Source organism: Cornus florida, unplaced genomic scaffold, assembly GCF_030987335.1.
Source record: "Cornus florida cultivar Cherokee Brave unplaced genomic scaffold, ASM3098733v1 CherokeeBrave_3.0.0_Hap2_Chr04, whole genome shotgun sequence".
Classification (NCBI taxonomy): domain Eukaryota; kingdom Viridiplantae; phylum Streptophyta; class Magnoliopsida; order Cornales; family Cornaceae; genus Cornus; species Cornus florida.
In genome coordinates, this window is record NW_026775574.1 from 13359553 (window position 1) to 13376746 (window position 17194).

Consider the following 17194-nt stretch of genomic DNA (forward strand, 5'->3'; position numbering starts at 1 on the left):
AATCAGAACCGATGATATGTACTTTCACTTCTTCCCCCTCGAAAAATGATCCATATGCATGGATAAACTCGCTTCTGAAAAAGGTTGGAGAAGTAATTTTATTGGGCTCAATGGAGCTTGGCAAACTCCAATCGCTCAGATCTTCCTTATCTCGACCACTTTTGGGGAATGTTCTGTCCCTTTATATAAAAAACATAAGAACGATTGCCCCTGTGAAATTTGTCTTCCTCGTTTTTGCACTTTCCTTTGCCGTTGCCTTCACATTCCTCATGATGAATTGGTTTTTCAGTGTTTGCAAGGCTAGACTTGATTTTCTAAAGGAAAAGGTACTGAACACCATTCCCTCTGCTTCCGATCTACTCACTTCAGAAAATCTTTCTGACATCTCAATCCTAGGTGCTACCATGGAACAAATACAAATTCATTTCTTCAGTAAGAGGGAGAACCCTTCTGTAGCTGTTCCTGCGACTGCCCCAGCTACTTCTGTGGCCATTCCAACTGCTCTGGTTATTTCTCAGAACCTTGACTAGCCTACTCCCGAACCTCTCGCATCCACTTCAACTGAGGTTCCTCCCAACATGCAAAACGATAATCCTCCCGTGGTTTCAACCGAGGTTTCTCCACCTACTGCTCTGAACACTGAGGGATATGATCCTGTCCGAACAGCTGCTTCGGAAAAAAGCATAGGTAAGAGACCTCAGCCTGAGGGTGGGTCAAACCAAAGTGACCTTTCTTCAGCTCGAAGGGCCAGGACTTACAGGGTTACCACCACTCTCCCTTTATCACAGGTGTCCATTCCAGAAGGTGAAGCGGTTAGAACTTCTGTTTCCTCCCCAGCAGTTGTTCCATGGCATCCTCTACTCAAACAGGAAGATGGGTCGATTGTGGCTCCTAAAGACACTGTGCTCAAGGATGCTGCCACTTTATTTGCTTTCTACAAGGGCATTTGGACCCCACAGAACCTAAATACCCAGAAAAAGACGTCCTTTAATGAAATGTTCAACTGCTTTCTCGCAGTTGCTGTTGAGGTAGCTCTTTTCTGCCTTTTAGACAAACTTTCATTCATCTTTTCTCATTCAGATCTTCTCATACATGTACTAATTGTATCAGAATGCTTGTGTCTTTATGTAGACTTTGTTCAGGATGATCACTTTTCAAAGGAATCTTGAATTGGCAAATAAGAGAGTTAAAGCCCTCTCCCTTGGACTTGACAGATCTGTTAAGGGTATGGCCATAGCAGAGGCCAAAAATACAGAACTGTTGGTTAAGCTAGCTGAATCAGAGAGAACTAGATGCTTTGAAGGTTGAAAAAGATGCTCTAAAGAACAAGTGGGACTCTCTTCATGATGAGATGGACGTCTTGAAGACGGAAAGAAACGTTATGTAAACTGAGAGAGATGTGCTGAAGGTCGAGAAGGGAAACCTGCAGCACTCTTTTGTTTCTGAGCAGCTAACCCGTTCTGTTTTTGAAGAGAAATGTTCGAACGAGCGCACCGCTCTGCTAAATGTTATAGGCAGAGTTGATGGTGGCATGAAGGCTCTTCATGCTTGCTTTTCTCAGATTGGGGCTCTCAGATATGCTGAGGGGTACAGAGATGGTTTTATTGATCGTTCCCCTCCTGAAGGTCAAACGAGCTCCTATACAGGTCCAGTTGATGTTGACGAATTTTTAAAGATTGACCTGCCGAACGTTTGCACCGATCTACTTCCTGACCCTGCCGAATATATATTCATAGAGTGCAATGAGATTGCAACATCTGAGGTCATCCCACTTGTTCGCCTCTGAGTATATCTCCCATCACTACTATTGTTCCTCCTGCCATTGTAACCACTGATAGAGCTCTGCCAACTGAGGAGGTCATTTATCTTGACTCTCCATCAAGAGACGAGGAAATGATCAATGATGGGGAAGGTGACAATGGACCAGCCGGAGATGATGAGGCAGCCAATGATGGTGGAATGGGCAATGGATCGGCAACAGGAGAAGAAATGATAAATTAGAGTTCTGCTGACCTTTGTACTCGTTTCATTTCATTTTGATATCACTTTTTGTATACCCAGAACTATTTTGTAATGATGAGTGGAATGATAATTTAATCTTGCCAAATGCTCTTATTTCGGCTTGTATTTGAATTGGAATGATAATTTTAATTTTGCTCGGTGTTTGGCATTCGGCTCATAGTGCCATTTGACTTTTCATTTTGTGCAAGTATTTGTCGTTCGGCTAATAGTGCCTTTTGCCACTTATTTGGTTAAGTGCTTGGCGCTCAGCTAGGATGCCACTTGCCACTAGACTTTTTATTTTTGTGCAAGTTTTTGGCGTTCGGCTAGAATGCCACTTGCCACTAAACTTTTTATTTTTGTGTAAGTTTTTAGCGTTCAGCTCATAGTGCCATTTGCCACTTACTTGGTTAAGTGTTTGGCACTCGGCTAGAATGCCACTTGCCACTAGACTTTTTATTTTTGTACAAGTTTTTGGCATTCGGCTCATAATGTCATTTGCCACTTGTCTTTTACTAAGTGTTTTTTGCTCAATGAATTTTTGAAACAAAATGAACTCTTTTTATAAATCTCGATGGATCAACACATTCATATAAGCACAATTGAACATCGTGCAGAATGGAATTTAATCTTGCAATCTTATTCTACTGGTAATACCTTTTTTGAGATGTGGCGTTCCATGGTTTATTGACCAATCTTCCAGCCATGGTCTATAGATTGTATACCCCCCTTCCTATGGCTTCTACAACTCTGTATGGACCTTCCCAGGGTGACATCATCTTTTTGACGATTCCTACCTTCTTTTTCAGAACTAAATCACCAGGTGCAAAATCTCCATGCTTCACCTTTTTGTTGTGACTATTCATAAGTGTTTGCTGATAAGAAGCGAGTCTTATTGCTGCTGTATCTCTTTTCTTTTTCTTTTTTTCTCTAGCAAATCAAGGTTAAATTTTAACATATTGTCGTTCTGCTCTTGATCACATGCCAAACTTTGAAGAGTCAGAACTAAATGCTCAATCGATATTACTGCCTCAGTGCCGTACGCCATAGCGAATGGGTTTTCGCCAGTTGGTTGTCTAGGGGTTGTTCTATAAGCCCACAAGACATTCAGAAGCTCGTCCAACTATTTACCCTTCTTGTCCTTAAGCTTCTTCTTGATATAAGTAAAGATTATTCTGTTTGTGATTTCGGTTTGACCGTTCACCTACGGATGGCTAACCGCTGCCAACTTTTGATTGATTCCATACTCTTCTAGCAGGTTTCTTACTTGCTTACTGTCCAGATTGGTTCCATTTGTTCATAACAATCAATCTCGGCACACCAAAACGACAAATGATATTGCTCTAGATGAAGCGTCTTACTTGAGTCTGAGTTACACTAGGATATGGTTCGGCTTCTACCCATTTGGTAAAATAATCTGTTGCAAGCAAAACGTATTTGTTCTGTGATCTCGCCTTTGGCAGAGGGCCAACCACATCCATCCCCTATTGCACACACAAAAGGCCATGGTTTGGCCATTATATGCAAATCTTTAGGTGGTTAGTGGATCGGTGGTCCGAACCTTTGGCACTTATTGCATCTTCTAGAGAATTCTTCTGTAACCCGTAACATGTTTGGCCAAAAATATCCTTGCGTCATTGCTTTATGCGCCAAAGATCTTCTTCCTGAGTGATTGCCACATACATTCTCATGGATAGCTCGCAGTATCTGCCCAACCTTTGAGGAGGTAGCACACTTCAAATATGGACTCGAGAAAGACCTCATATACAATTGATTATGGAGAATGGCATATTTTGCAGCATTTGATCTGATTTTCCTTGCCTCGTCTTTCTGCTCGGGCAACACACCATCTCGTATGAAAATCATGATTGGATCAATCCAGCTTGGCTCATACGGTATGACATTTACTTGCCGAGGATCCGAGCCAAGTGGTTCTTCAAAGGTTGAGGGTTGACATAACACATCAACCGGAATCATTCTTGCCAGTGTCTCTCCGGAACTTGACACACTACAGGCTAGCCGATCGGCATCCTCATTATATTCTCTTGGCAATTGGATGAATTTGATTTGATCAAAGCTTTTTTGCTTCATGCATAACGGCAGAACGATATGTCTTCATTGTCTTATCTTTGATACCATACTCCCCAGTCACCTGCCTAATGATCAACTGCGAATTGCCAAAAGTAGCTCTACTTTTGACCTTTAATTCTTTGGCCAACCTCAGTCCTACCAGTAATGCTTCATACTCTGCTTCATTATTAGTTGCTCTGAACTCAAGTCTGATCGCTTGACACAGTGTGGTACCTTCTGGGGTTTGCAGTTTGATCCGTACTCCTGCCCCCATTTGATTTGAAAAACCATCAACGAAAAGCTTTTATGATGAACTTCCGAGGTCTTCTTCAATATCTTTTACATCATATTCAAGCAGGAAATCGGCCACCGCTTGTCCTTTTATGGCCGTTTGGGTTCATACGTTATATCGAATGAGCTCAGCTCAATGGTCGACTTTGTCATTCTTCCCGACAAATCTAGCTTATGCAGGATTACTCTTATAGGAAAGGTGGTAAGAACGGCGATAGGATGGGATTCAAAATAGTGCCTGACTTTCCTCTTTGCATTCACCAATGTTAGAATCACTTGTTCAGCCTTTGAATACCTTCTTTCTGGTTCGGCCATTGTTTAACTAACGTAGAACACTGGGAATTGTTTTCTCTTTTCATTTCATACCAAAATGGCACTTGTTGCAATGCTCGACACGCCAAGATACATGAAAAGTTTTTCACCTGGTTTTAGGGCAGATAAGACTGAAGGGTTCTGCATATACTCTTTCAACTTGGTCAGTGCCTGTCATTGCTTATCCCCCCAGGCTTGCCTCCCATGGCGTCTTATTATGTCGAAGAACGATTTGTAGCGATTTGATAACTTAAAAATTAATTGACTTAGTGCTATTATTCATCCGGTGACTACCTGTACCTACTTAATTGTTCTCGGTTCTGCATTTTTAATCAGAGCTTCGGCTTGGGCTAGGCTAACTTTAATCCCTCTGTTATTGACCACATGCCCTAGAAACTGCCCAGAACCTACGTCGAACGAACATTTGGTTGGGTTAAGCTTTATGTCGTACTTTCTCAACACCTCAAACACATCTTGCAAGTGTTGCAAATGCTGGTCCTTCCTTTTACTTTTTACTACCATGTCATCAATATAGGCTTTTATAATTTTGCCCATTTGACTTTTGAAAATCCTATAAACCAACCTTTGGTAAGTGGCCTTAGCATTCTTCAGTCCGAACGGCATGACCTTGTAGCAATAGATCCCTCGTTCGGTTACAGAAGAAGTTTTTTCCTCATCGTTCGGATCCATAGGAATTTGATTATAACCTGAGTAAGCATCCAGAAAGGTTAGTCATTCATACCTAGTAGTGGCATCCACTATTTGATCAATCTTTGGTAAAGGGAAACTATCATTTGTACAAGCTTTGTTCAGGTTAGTGAAATCAATACACACTCTCCATTTCCCATTCTTCTTTTGCACTACAACCACGTTTGAGAGCCAAGATGGGTACTGAACTTCTCTGATGAACCCTGCCTCCAGCAATCTATCAATTTCATCAGCTATGATTTGATTGCGCTCTGGGACGAACCTCATCTGCTTCTGTCTTACAGGATTGATGTTTGTATCTACATTGAGAGAATAAAAAGACATAGAGGGATCAATTCCTGGCATGTCTAAATGGCTCTAGACAAACACATCTGCGTTTTTAGACAAGAAATTAACTAATTGCCATTCCTCATCCTCTACAAGCCTTAACCCTACTCTTGCAGTTCTGTCTGGTCTTAGAGGATCAATCTACACATCCATGAGAGGTTCTTCAGTAAGGGCCAAAGGTTCTTCCTCCTCCCCAACCCCCTTGTGTGGAGGCCTTTGTAATTACTATATTGGGCTCTCAGATCGGACGGGCGCTTTTCCCTTCCCGTTGGCTTTTAGAGTTACAAAGTAACACTCCTTGGCTACTACCTGGTCCCCATGTATATCAATCACTTTGCTCCCATCTGGACTTAAGCATCTCATTACCTGATGCAAAGTCGATGGGACACCTTGGACTCTGTGAATCCACCCTCTTCCCATCAAGAGATTATAAGATGGGTGAATCTTAATGACCACAAAGCTTTCTATCAATTCTCTCTTGGCAGCAAGTACTGGCAACTCGACCATACCGATAGGCTCCACCCGCTTCCCATCGAATCTTAACAGTAGTTTTCCTGTGGGTTTAAGCTTTTCCGATTTAATCTCGAACCGGTCAAACGTTACTCTTGTCATGACATTCGTGCTGCTCCCAAGATCAATTAAGACTCTTTGAACCAAGCATTCTGCTACTATCAGGCTAATGACCATGGGATCTTCATTAGGGATTTGAACTCGCAACAGATTCGTTCTGTCGAACCTTATTTGAACTGAGTTGTTTTGCTGGTGCAGAACGTTTATACTACCTATCCTCTTCTTCATTTGTGCTTGACGAAGACGTATTCGGAGCAGTTTCTCTGACTCTTCGGTCAGCTCAGGCCGGTTATGAATTGCATTTATTATACGAACAGGCTGAGCGTTATGATAAGCGTTATGATAGTTCGGTTTCTTATTTCTTTTCACTTGCTCAGCCGGTCAATTCTACTCTACTGCTTGTCCTTGAATGTAACCAGCAAACTCTCCCTTTGCTATCAGCATCTCCACTTGTCTTCTTAAATTCCTGGATTCATTAGTCAGATGTCCAAAATCACTATGAAAAGCATAATGTTTGGATTAATCTCTTTGTTCAAGTGGTTGTCTGATCGGTAGGGGAGGGAGAAACTTATCTTTATTTTCTTGGAACAATATCGCCAGGTGGACTTTGAGTGAAGTGATCGATTCTTCCTCCCTAGGCCTCTTTTCTGCTTTCCAGGGGGTCGGATGCTGTGGCACAACTTGTTTTTATCTGATCTTCGTTATGGTTTTCTCTTTCATTGCGACCATAGATGTCTTCCTTGTGTTGACAGCTTCCTCTTCCTCCAAGCACACAAAACCATCAGTTCTCTAGTTCAGCTCATCCATGGTCGTCGGTGTATTCACCACTAGATTTGTGTGGAATGGTGTCCCTCGGTTTATGGCCAGTTTGAATGCTTGAACCGCCGTGGATGGATGGCACTTTGTTACCATGTTCTTTTTCTAGGTTGAACCTTGTGAGAAAAGTTTAGAGACGTTCGCCTTCCAAATGTTTCATTGTAAACAGACTTGATATATCCTTAGCCGACCATTTGTTTTCATAATATTAGCTTATAAATCTGTCGCATAGGTTCCGGAAGCTTTCCACTGATCCTCTTGCCAAGTTCTTGAACCAGTTGAGCACCGGTCCAGTTAGGCTCGTAGGAAAAACTTTACACATTAGAGGATCATTTTCTGTATTTAGAGCCATTTTCAGCTGAATGTGATAAACATCTTCGATCGGATCACTCATTCCATCGAACAAAGTAAAAATTGGCATGGAGAATTTTCTTGGATTTGGAGCATTCAAGATCTCATCTATAAATCGATAGTTCGAGTTGCCAAACGGAAGGCTTCATTTTCCTTCGGGAGTATCTTTTGCTTAACAGATTTCTTGCCTAAACTCCTGTAGTCATATGTGGCCATTAACGGACGGTAGATTGGATTAACCGTCCTTTCTTCAGTTGACTCCTTCTGCCATGATGGCATAGCCTTATTATGATCAAACTTTATGGCCTCTTCTCGCTTGATCCTTTCACGACGCGGATCGATCTCCATAGTTTCTTCTTGCCTGATCCTTTCGCGATGCAAATCCAGATGGACAAATCCTTCTCGATCTTCCACATGATGGACATTTGGCAAAAAATCTTCTAGCCTGAACTCTTCGCAATGCAGATCCAGGTGAACGTTTCCTTCTTATTCGCCCTGGTGAACATCATTTGGCTATAGAATTCTTTCTCCTGCCAAAGACGGTCGTAGAATAACCGAAATTTCTAGCCTCTCCATTCCAGTTCTCAAATCCGCATTTTCTCTTCTTAGAGCCTCAATCATACTCATCAATTCGTCAAACTTTGCGTGTTGTTCATTTTCTTGTGGATAAGAACTCTCACCTTCTATCATCGTTCCTAATTGGAGTAAAGTCATCAACCGAGAGATCTTAATTAGATCCGAACTCTACTACCGTGAATGAACCAGATCTGGCCTTTGCCTGGCCAAATTCTAACCTCCGTCGGCTAGATCTGAATTTTTTTCGCCGTGAATTCATTAGATCTGGCCTTCGTTAATCAGGATCAAACCTCTGCAAACAGATCACGATCTTCTTAAGTCTAAGTCCAATTTCTAGAAATCAAGCTTTAACTTTGCAGATCAATCCTAATCCTCCAAAAAAATGATCAATCTACTTGCAGATCCTCCGAAAGAATGATCAATCTGCTTGTAGCGTACTCGAGGATCAACTGAATCTTTCCTTCAGTTCCCACAGACGGCGCCATTGAAGTTACAATGAACAAACTCTCTTCATTTGGAAAGATAAGTCTTTACACTTCAAAATATCTCAACCCCTTTTCTCTCTTTTTTCATTCTATTTATAGACTTTTACAGTTGTTCTAGAAGCTTCCCTTTTAATCTTCCATGTTGGACCGATCTTTGGGCTCCTCTCGGTCACCTGTTTTTTTCCTTTGCTTTGAGAATGGGCTTTTAGATTGTCTCAATGGATGTTGGGCTTGATGGGTGGTCATCTGATCGGGCTAAGTGTTCTTTCCTGATCTAGTCTTTAGTGATATGGGTCGTACCCGCCCAATCCATTTTTGGTATCTTCAATAATAGTTTAAAATCATTAAATCAATGAATATTCGAATGCAAATGTTGAGTGTAATTGTAAATTAATGATTAATCTCGTATCTACTAAATTTTTTTTTTTTGTTAAAGTCCCATCTATTAATCTTTTGGAAGTAAACATATTAGTAACTGAACCTTATTCAAAAAGTGTAAAATAATAATAATAATCAACTAAGCAAAAAATAAAGAAATGAGAAAGACAATCAATATAGCGTGAAGCTAATAACTCTTTGCCTTTTATTATTCTCTGATCTGTATATATTACAATAGAGAAGAACTGAATGAATAGGGGAGGAAGGTATACCATTATGGAAATAAAATGAATAAGAAAAAGTTGAATATATACGAGTATGGACTAAAAATAAAAGGGAAAGTTGAATATATTCTGGTTTGATCCACGAAATCTTAACACTCTCCCTCAAGTTGGAGCATGAATATCGTAAATGCCCAACTTGCCACATGGATGTCGGTATTGACCCTTCCCAAGAGCTTTAGTGAAAATGTCAGCTATTTGGTTAACGGAACTGATATGAGAAGTTTAGATCAATCCAGCTTGAATCTTTTCATGAATGAGGTGGCAATCCAACTTCATATGCTTAGTACGCTCATGGAAAACTGTATGGGTAGCTATATAAAGAACTGTTTTGTTATCATAATATAACCGCATAGGATGTTTGTGAAGAATGCCTAGATTTTTGAGAAGCCATTGTAACCAAATTAATTCACATGTAATAGACGCCATTGCTCTATATTCTGCTTCAACAGAAGATCTAAAAACTGTAGACTGTTTCTTGCTTTTCTATGAAATAGGACTGTTACCAAGAAAAACACAATAACCAGTGACGGAACGACGGGTGGTTGGACAAGCACCCCTATCAGAATCACAGTAGCCTTCAAGTTGAAGGCATTGATCTGAAGGCAATATTATACCCTTGCCAAGAGCAGATTTCATATAAGCCAAAACCTGATATGCAGTGTTGAGATGGGGTTGGCGAGGCTTGGACATAAATTGACAGAGAATCTGAACTGAGTAGACTATATCTGGCTTAGTGATAGTGAGATAGATAAGAGGACCTACTAAACGTCTATATTGGCTAGGATCCTTCAATAAATCACCATCATCAGGTGTAAGTTTTAGATTTTGTATTATAGGAAAATCAACATGTAATGATCCGGATTTTTCGGATAAATTTTTTCCGTTGTCTTTTCCCTTCTGAGTTTGATTTCTTGTCGATTAGTGTCGTCTCGAGTGCTCTGGAGTGATTTCCAAGACTCTTTTCTTTGGATTGACAACTTCCTTTGAGGACCGAGTCATTTCCACATTTTTTATTTTTCGACACTATTCACTTTTCGTCCTTTTCCCTATTTCGTCCTTTTCCCTCTTTTGTCTTTTCCCCGTTTGTCACTTTATTGGCATAACCTCACTTCTTGTATTCGGAGTTAGTTTTTGGCTTCACATATCTTCATTCTAAGTGGTTTCCATAAAATACGTATCTTTACTTTTGTAAAAAAGTACTCTGGTTGCTCCCGGTGTCCGTAGGGGCATGGATGCATAGTTCTTTGAAATTATTTTCTTTTCTTGGGGTGTTTTTCATAAATATCTTTTGAAAATATTTTATTTCAGGGGTTTTTAAGAAAATATTTTTGGAAAATATTTTCATTCTGGGCCAGTTGTGTAGTTTTAACTTTTTTGAGGGGCCATTGTGTAATTAACGAAAGTTATTGCAAAATGTCTCGTCTGGAGCCTGGATCCTCGTACGGGATTCATTTTAACATTTCGTCGAGTCATGGACTCTTGAAAATTCCTTCTGGTCATTTTTCTCCAGTTTCAGAGTTTTTGGACCCGGTTGCCGCCGAACTTGTTCGGGGCATAACTTTCTCCTCGAGACTCAGTTTTTGACGTCGTTTCTTTCGTTATTCATATTTTCTCATTTCAAATCTTTTTCATTCACAGAGTTTTTCTGTTTGAGTGCGTTTACTCAAAACCCACTTTTCCGGACCCGGTGGGGCCCTTTCAAGGCACTTTTTGAGACTTACTATAAATAGGATGCCCTAAAGTGAAAAATCACTTTTTCACTCATCTTCTCCAGCTCTTGGCCGGCAGCCATGGGAACTCCTTGGTTGCCACCCTTTCTCCTTCTCCTCCACTTGATTTCCTTGGTAGAAATCCTTCGGCCTTTACGTTTATTGTTCCCCTCGACGTGCTTTACCATTCCCCCTTATTAGAATTCAGTTTTGGCTATTTCTTGAGTTTGGGTTTGAAGTCAAGTTGTGATTTTGATGGGGCTTCTTGTGGGTTCATGTAGATTGTGTTGTCCCCGACAAAAACCTTCGGTATCGTCGGATTTGGAGCACTTTTTTTTCGGTGGGCTTTTGAGATTTTCATCTCAAATTGAGGTAGGGAATGTTTTAGGATTATTTGTGTGTTGCATTGTGTGTTTTCCATGATTATATAACATATATGCATGCCTTGTATCAAATCTAGAAAATTTGAAATATTTAATTCTTTGTATAAGATTTAATTTTCATGATGATGAGAAATTTGGATTTGAATTGTGGTATGGTAGAAACTCTTGTTTTAATATGTTGGTTAACATATATTAAATTGGGATTAATTAAATAAGAATTGCTCTTTTCAATTAATATTTATCTTTTGTAAAAGATTAAAATTCATGGCCGTACCTTGCATGAAATTGAGTTATAATATGCTTTTAAATTAAGTCATGGCATGTTCTTTAACATACTTTAATTTGAGAACATTTGGTTGAGTTTGGAAATCTAGAGAATTTAATTAAGAGAATTAATTAAAATCTATTTTGTGGTTTCATGGGCCTAATTAAGCTTTTATGTGAATATATGTAATGACCATGATATGTCTTTTATCATATATTAAATTGAGGCCATTTGGAAATGATTTGAAATCTAGAGAGTTTAATTATTTGATGTAATTAAATTCTATCTTGTTTATCCATGGATCTAATCATGTTTTAGAAGTTGTTTCTATTTTAAGAGCATGGATTTAGACTTGTGATGTATTCACTTGATTGTGTTATATGCATTGAAGAGCATTGTTGTTAAATTTATATTCATGAGAGTATGTTTCTAATATGAATATATTGTTGGCTTGTGATTTCATAGCATTATGGATATGAAATGCTTATTATGCATAATTGAGAGTTATATTGCTAGCTTGTTACTATGTAGCAGTAATATGTATAAGTTATAAACTTATTTGGTTTATTTTGGAGTCTTGGGACATTGTTGTTGTTACATGTGATATGGCTAAAGTTCGGCTTTAGTGCGGGAGGTATGAGTTCTCCCCAATTGAGATAGTACGCACTTAGGGTGGTTTTCCCTGCACGTTAGTGCCCGGAACAACCATTTTGTTCTCGGCGAAAATCCAAGACGTGATGTCCAAGTCTTCTACTAATTGATTTCGCATTCAATTCCAAGTTGACAACCAATGCTTAATTGTGACTTGTGGTTTTGGTTATTGGCGATTTGATGTTATTAAGTACATCCATACTAAATTGATATATTTAGTTGATTTCACACTTTTAGACTTCTAGTCGATAATCTAGAGAATTTATGTCTTGATGTGTGGTATTAGATATTCTAATTATGCTAAATTGTTATATTTAGTTGATGTTGCATTTTAGACTTCAAGTTGATAACCTTGAGAATCTATATGTTATTGCTTTGTGTAAGCATACTCCTATGTTGTTGCTTTGTGTAAGTATGACCCTATATTGTTAAAATTGCATGAATGAGGCGATTGATGGTAGAAATGATCTTAGGTAGCTAGGATACTCCCTGAGTCTCACCTTTGACATAGACGTTAGGTGGAATGAATCACAATAATTAAATCATGCAAACTTGTAAAACGTAGGTCAATGTATGCTCATTTCCTATGAGTAACTTTATGTTACTCACCCATGTAGTGAGGACATTTTTCAGATACAAGAATCAAAGTTGAGGTTTTCATTATGCTTGGATGGTTTAAGGACTTGGAGACTTCCATTTTTGTGAAGGTTGGCTCGGAATGCCAATTGTAGTCTTATTTGTCAAATGTGTATATTTGATTCTAAACTTGTAATATGTGCATAAGCACACTTTTGATTCTCATTTTATGTATATGACATGAGGCTAAGGGCCAAACTTCTTTTAGAATCACATTTATGTCATGGATGTTGATTTTTGCCTTTAATGAGATTATATGAAAATTCATGTGTTTTAGTATGCTATTTTGCACCGGAGCGTGTATTGTGTATGAAATTTGTTATCTAGAATTCATTTAACATGTATGAGGTGTGGCCAAAGGCCAAACGGTATTTTGAAGTCATTTCAAAATTTTGGATTCCAAGTTTTCATTCCAAACTTCATTTTTGTCATTTTGGCCGTTGGGAGGTCCTATTTTGTATCGGCCATATTTTTGAGCCATGGACCATTGTAGCGCGTCCAAATAGGTAAGTTACGTTTGCGTGCATGATCGTTTTCAAGAAAAACCTCATCCTTGGTGATTTGAGCTTCCTACGGACTCATTTTGTATCTTTATTGCATAATCTTGCTTAAGGGAATTTTGGGAATTTCCTTTGGGAAATAAATTCCGGTCTCCATATAGTCACTTAGTGATAAGCGCCGAATATTGTATATTCAAGCACCCTAAATTGCATTAGTAAAGTCCGTTGTATGTTAATTTATGTAGATTATCTTCATTTCTATGTTTTTATGCATTTTCAGGTTCATTGGCCAAAATGGAACAAGAATAAGGCCTTGTGGAATCTTGAGCAACAAAAGGTGCCAATGCTGAATTCTGGCAGCAGTAGAACCTGGGCTTTGCTCGCCATTTTGACCTTCCAAAATCGAGAACTGGACTTCCCTCATAACATGAAAGATTTAGAGCTCTGAATTAGCTTTCTAAATCTTCAAACGGTTTGTCATTCGGAGCTCGGAGCAGAGAGTTATGGCCTTGTTACCAGAGGTGCACAGAACTGCCTGGCAGCAATGAAATTCTGCCTTGATCTTCATTTTCGACCAACCATCCTTGAGAATTGGATCTCCACTAAAACATGAAATATTTAGAGCTCTGAATTAGCTTTCTAAATCTTCAAACGGTTCATCATTCGGAGTTCGGAGCGCAAAGTTATGGCTGTTTAACCGAAGTAGGTCTGGGCGGAGCAAGGCAAGAATGGAGCATTCTGCTCCAATTTCGAGTGCTCGAGCCCTTATTTCGAGTGCTCGAACTTAGGGCAGAATTGCATCCGGAAATGGCCCATTTTCAGCCACTTGCATCTTGGGTTCCTCAATTCTAATTTCCCTCTTTAATGGTTGGTTGGAAATGTTGGTTGGTGGGGGTTTCTAGAGCCTTATCTCTAGAAGATAAGAGAGGGAAGCCACACAATATGATTGAGATTCATTTTAGAAGATTAGAGGAGAGAGAAGAGAGCAAGAAAGGTGTGTTCTTGGAGCTAGAAGAGGGGAGCTCGAAAATGGAGGTCAAGGCTTTGATTCCTCCTTCCTCTAGTGCATCAATGGGTAACTAAACCTCCATCTAGGGAGGTGATGAAGCTCTACCTTGTAAGCATGTCTAGTTTTTGATTTATTTTGGGGAATGAAATGTATATTTGGCTAGTTCCATGGTCTAGAGCATGTTACAAATTGTAATGAAGATTTTGAATGTTTGAATGACTATGTTGATTTACATACTCTTGTCTTAGATTATTTAATCTCATAGTTGTATGGCTTATAGTTTCATAGTGACAATGGAACTAAGATTATGGAACGGTTTTAATGGCATGGTTTTGAGTAGCTTGTTAATCCATAGCTTAAGAATTTCTTTTGATGAGTTAATCTTGTGACTTGATACCATGTGCTTCCACCAATTGATTAATTGTTTGACAATCTCTAGCTTAGTGAGCATGTCTAGGGTTGCATCTTAGTTTAGGTAACTCAACCATGTGAAGCTTTGATAGGTTGTTCTTACTCTTTAATTAATTGAATTTCTTGAAGATATTATAGTAGTCATGTATTATTATATATCAAGGTCATTTCTACATTAATTCCCCAAATTAATCATATAATTAGCTTGTGTAGAGGTTTGGAGTGGACTCACTTCCCTAGACTTTCTTCTCTAAATCTTCTCTTTTAATCCCCTTCAATTTATTGTTTTATGCACTTCAATTACTAGCTTAGTGACAAACCAATCAAACAAACCCTTATTACCCCTTATCATTCTAAGAACAATTCTAGACTCTTAGGTTGCCATAGACTAGCGCAGTCCCAGTGGTTCGACTTACCCGACCAATAGCCCTATTTTACAATGATTCGTGCTATTGCGAAGGTTGATGTTAATTGACCAACCGATCACTTAGAAAATGTGATTTTAGGGGGGGTTTCCTTTTTGTGTTTTTCCAGAAAATGTCATCTTGGTGCCGGAAATCCATCGCAAAGTTCAGCTTTCAGTTTTGCATTTAGCAGCTTTTTAGACCTTCATGACCTGATTTCATGGAGGGGCATTTTAGGCATTTTACAGTGAGTTTTTTTTCGATTTCTCTCAAAAATTAATGTAGAAAACTCAATTTTGAGGGGGGTTTCTTCTTTGTGTTTTTCCAGAAAATGTCACCTAGAGCCTCAAAATTCTATTTTTTCTATAAAAACCCTTGCTGCTAGGGTTTCTTGCTGCCCATTCTGCCTCCTTGACATCTAAACGGTTAGAAGGGGCTTCGTAACCGGTTAGATGAGTGTGGGTAGTGTTTTGGTCAAGTTTTTTTTGGCCTTTTAACCGGTTAGATAGGTCATCTAACCGGTTAGATGTTCTTGGATTGGTACTTTTTGACCGTTTTGCCCCTGTTTCTTTCGTTAGCCATATATTCTTCATCCAGGTTCCGAATCAAGTGAATTTTGAGTCTAAGTTTATTGATTTTTCGTTGTCTTTTCAATGGTGTGCTCGGTAGTACCCTCTTTTAAGCTAGAAATGACGTTTTTGCCTCTAGGTTTATTCTTGTTCGTTTTTGAAACGTTGCTTCCACATTTTATTCCTTTGGGTTCCGTGACCTCGTTGAGGGTCACATTGGCGTCTTAGAGTCATATTGTATCTCTAGAGACCATTTTTTGTCTTTTGCTTTCGCATTTCGGATCCGTTATTGGGTCATCTTTCGGTTCATCACTGACGCACCGAGTTGAAAAACTTGGGCTGTCATATAACAGGCTTTGCACCAACGACACCAACATCATGCATGATTCTAGAGCAAACTTTCGTTGAGACAAAAAAAATCCCTTTGGCTGAGCGAGCAACTTCAATGCCCAAAAAAGTTTTTAATGAGCTAAGATCCTTAATATGAAACCAACTGTATAGGAATTCTTTGAGAGATTTAATGGTATGATCATTATTGCCTGTGATTATTATGTCGTCAACATATACTAGAACAATAGTAATTGATGAACCTTTTGTAGATGTAAACAAAGAGTAATCACAGTGGGACTGTGTGAACCTAGCAAGGCAAAGAGCAGAAGAAAAATTTTCAAACCAATTTTGACTTGCTTGCTTGAGACCATATATGGATTTTTGAAGTAGACATACTAGATGCTCCCTTTTGCGATAAAAATCGGGAGGATTCATGTAGACTTCTTCATGGAGATCACCATGTAAAAAAGCATTGTTAACATTAAGCTGATGCAAAGGCCAATGCTTCATTGCTGCAACTGTCAGAGCACACTGTACCGTAACTAATTTGGCAACAGGAGCAAATGTTTCATGATAATCAAGGCCTTCAGTCTGTGTATATCATTTGGCAACGAGATGAGCCTTATAACGCTCAATTGAACCATCAGAATGATGCTTAATCTTGTATACCCACTTACAGTCAATGGGAATTTTACCATGAGGCAAATGGGTGAGTGTCCGAGTATTATTCTGTTTAAGAGCATTAATTTCTGCAGCCATAACCTGACGCCACTGTGGATGCTAAGAAGCCTGAGCATAGGTTATGGGTTCAACCTCAGCAGAAATAGTAGCAGTGTAAGCAAAATGATTAGATGATAAGGAATCATAAGAAATAAATTTTTAAAGGGGATATTGCAATTGTGCACAATCTGAACTAAGAAATGCATAATGATTTGGTAATAAGTAAGGAGATGTGGTCAGAGAGCAATGATAGTCCTCGAGGTAAGTCGGAGGATGGCGAGGACTGATGAGTTGGTACTGGAGTAGAGACATGTGGCGCTGGAGCAAATGTGTCAGAAGGAGGTGTTGGATTTTTATGGGTTGATGGTATGTGAAGAGTTGACACTTATGTCACAGGCAAGGAAAGGTAAAACAATAGGTGGTGGAGTATGAGCAGGA

General features: G+C 39.2%; 1 protein-coding gene across 1 annotated transcript; it reads right to left on the minus strand.

The window, feature by feature from the left end:
• Positions 1-9652: 9652 nt before the first annotated feature.
• On the minus strand, positions 9653-16795 carry LOC132304734 (uncharacterized mitochondrial protein AtMg00810-like). The gene is made up of 3 exons (XM_059802459.1): positions 16714-16795; positions 16433-16578; positions 9653-9955 (listed from the first exon to the last, which is right to left on the minus strand). Exons 1-3 carry the CDS (start codon positions 16793-16795, stop codon positions 9653-9655), a joined length of 531 nt encoding a protein of 176 aa, XP_059658442.1.
• Between the last annotated feature and the right edge of the window lie 399 nt (positions 16796-17194).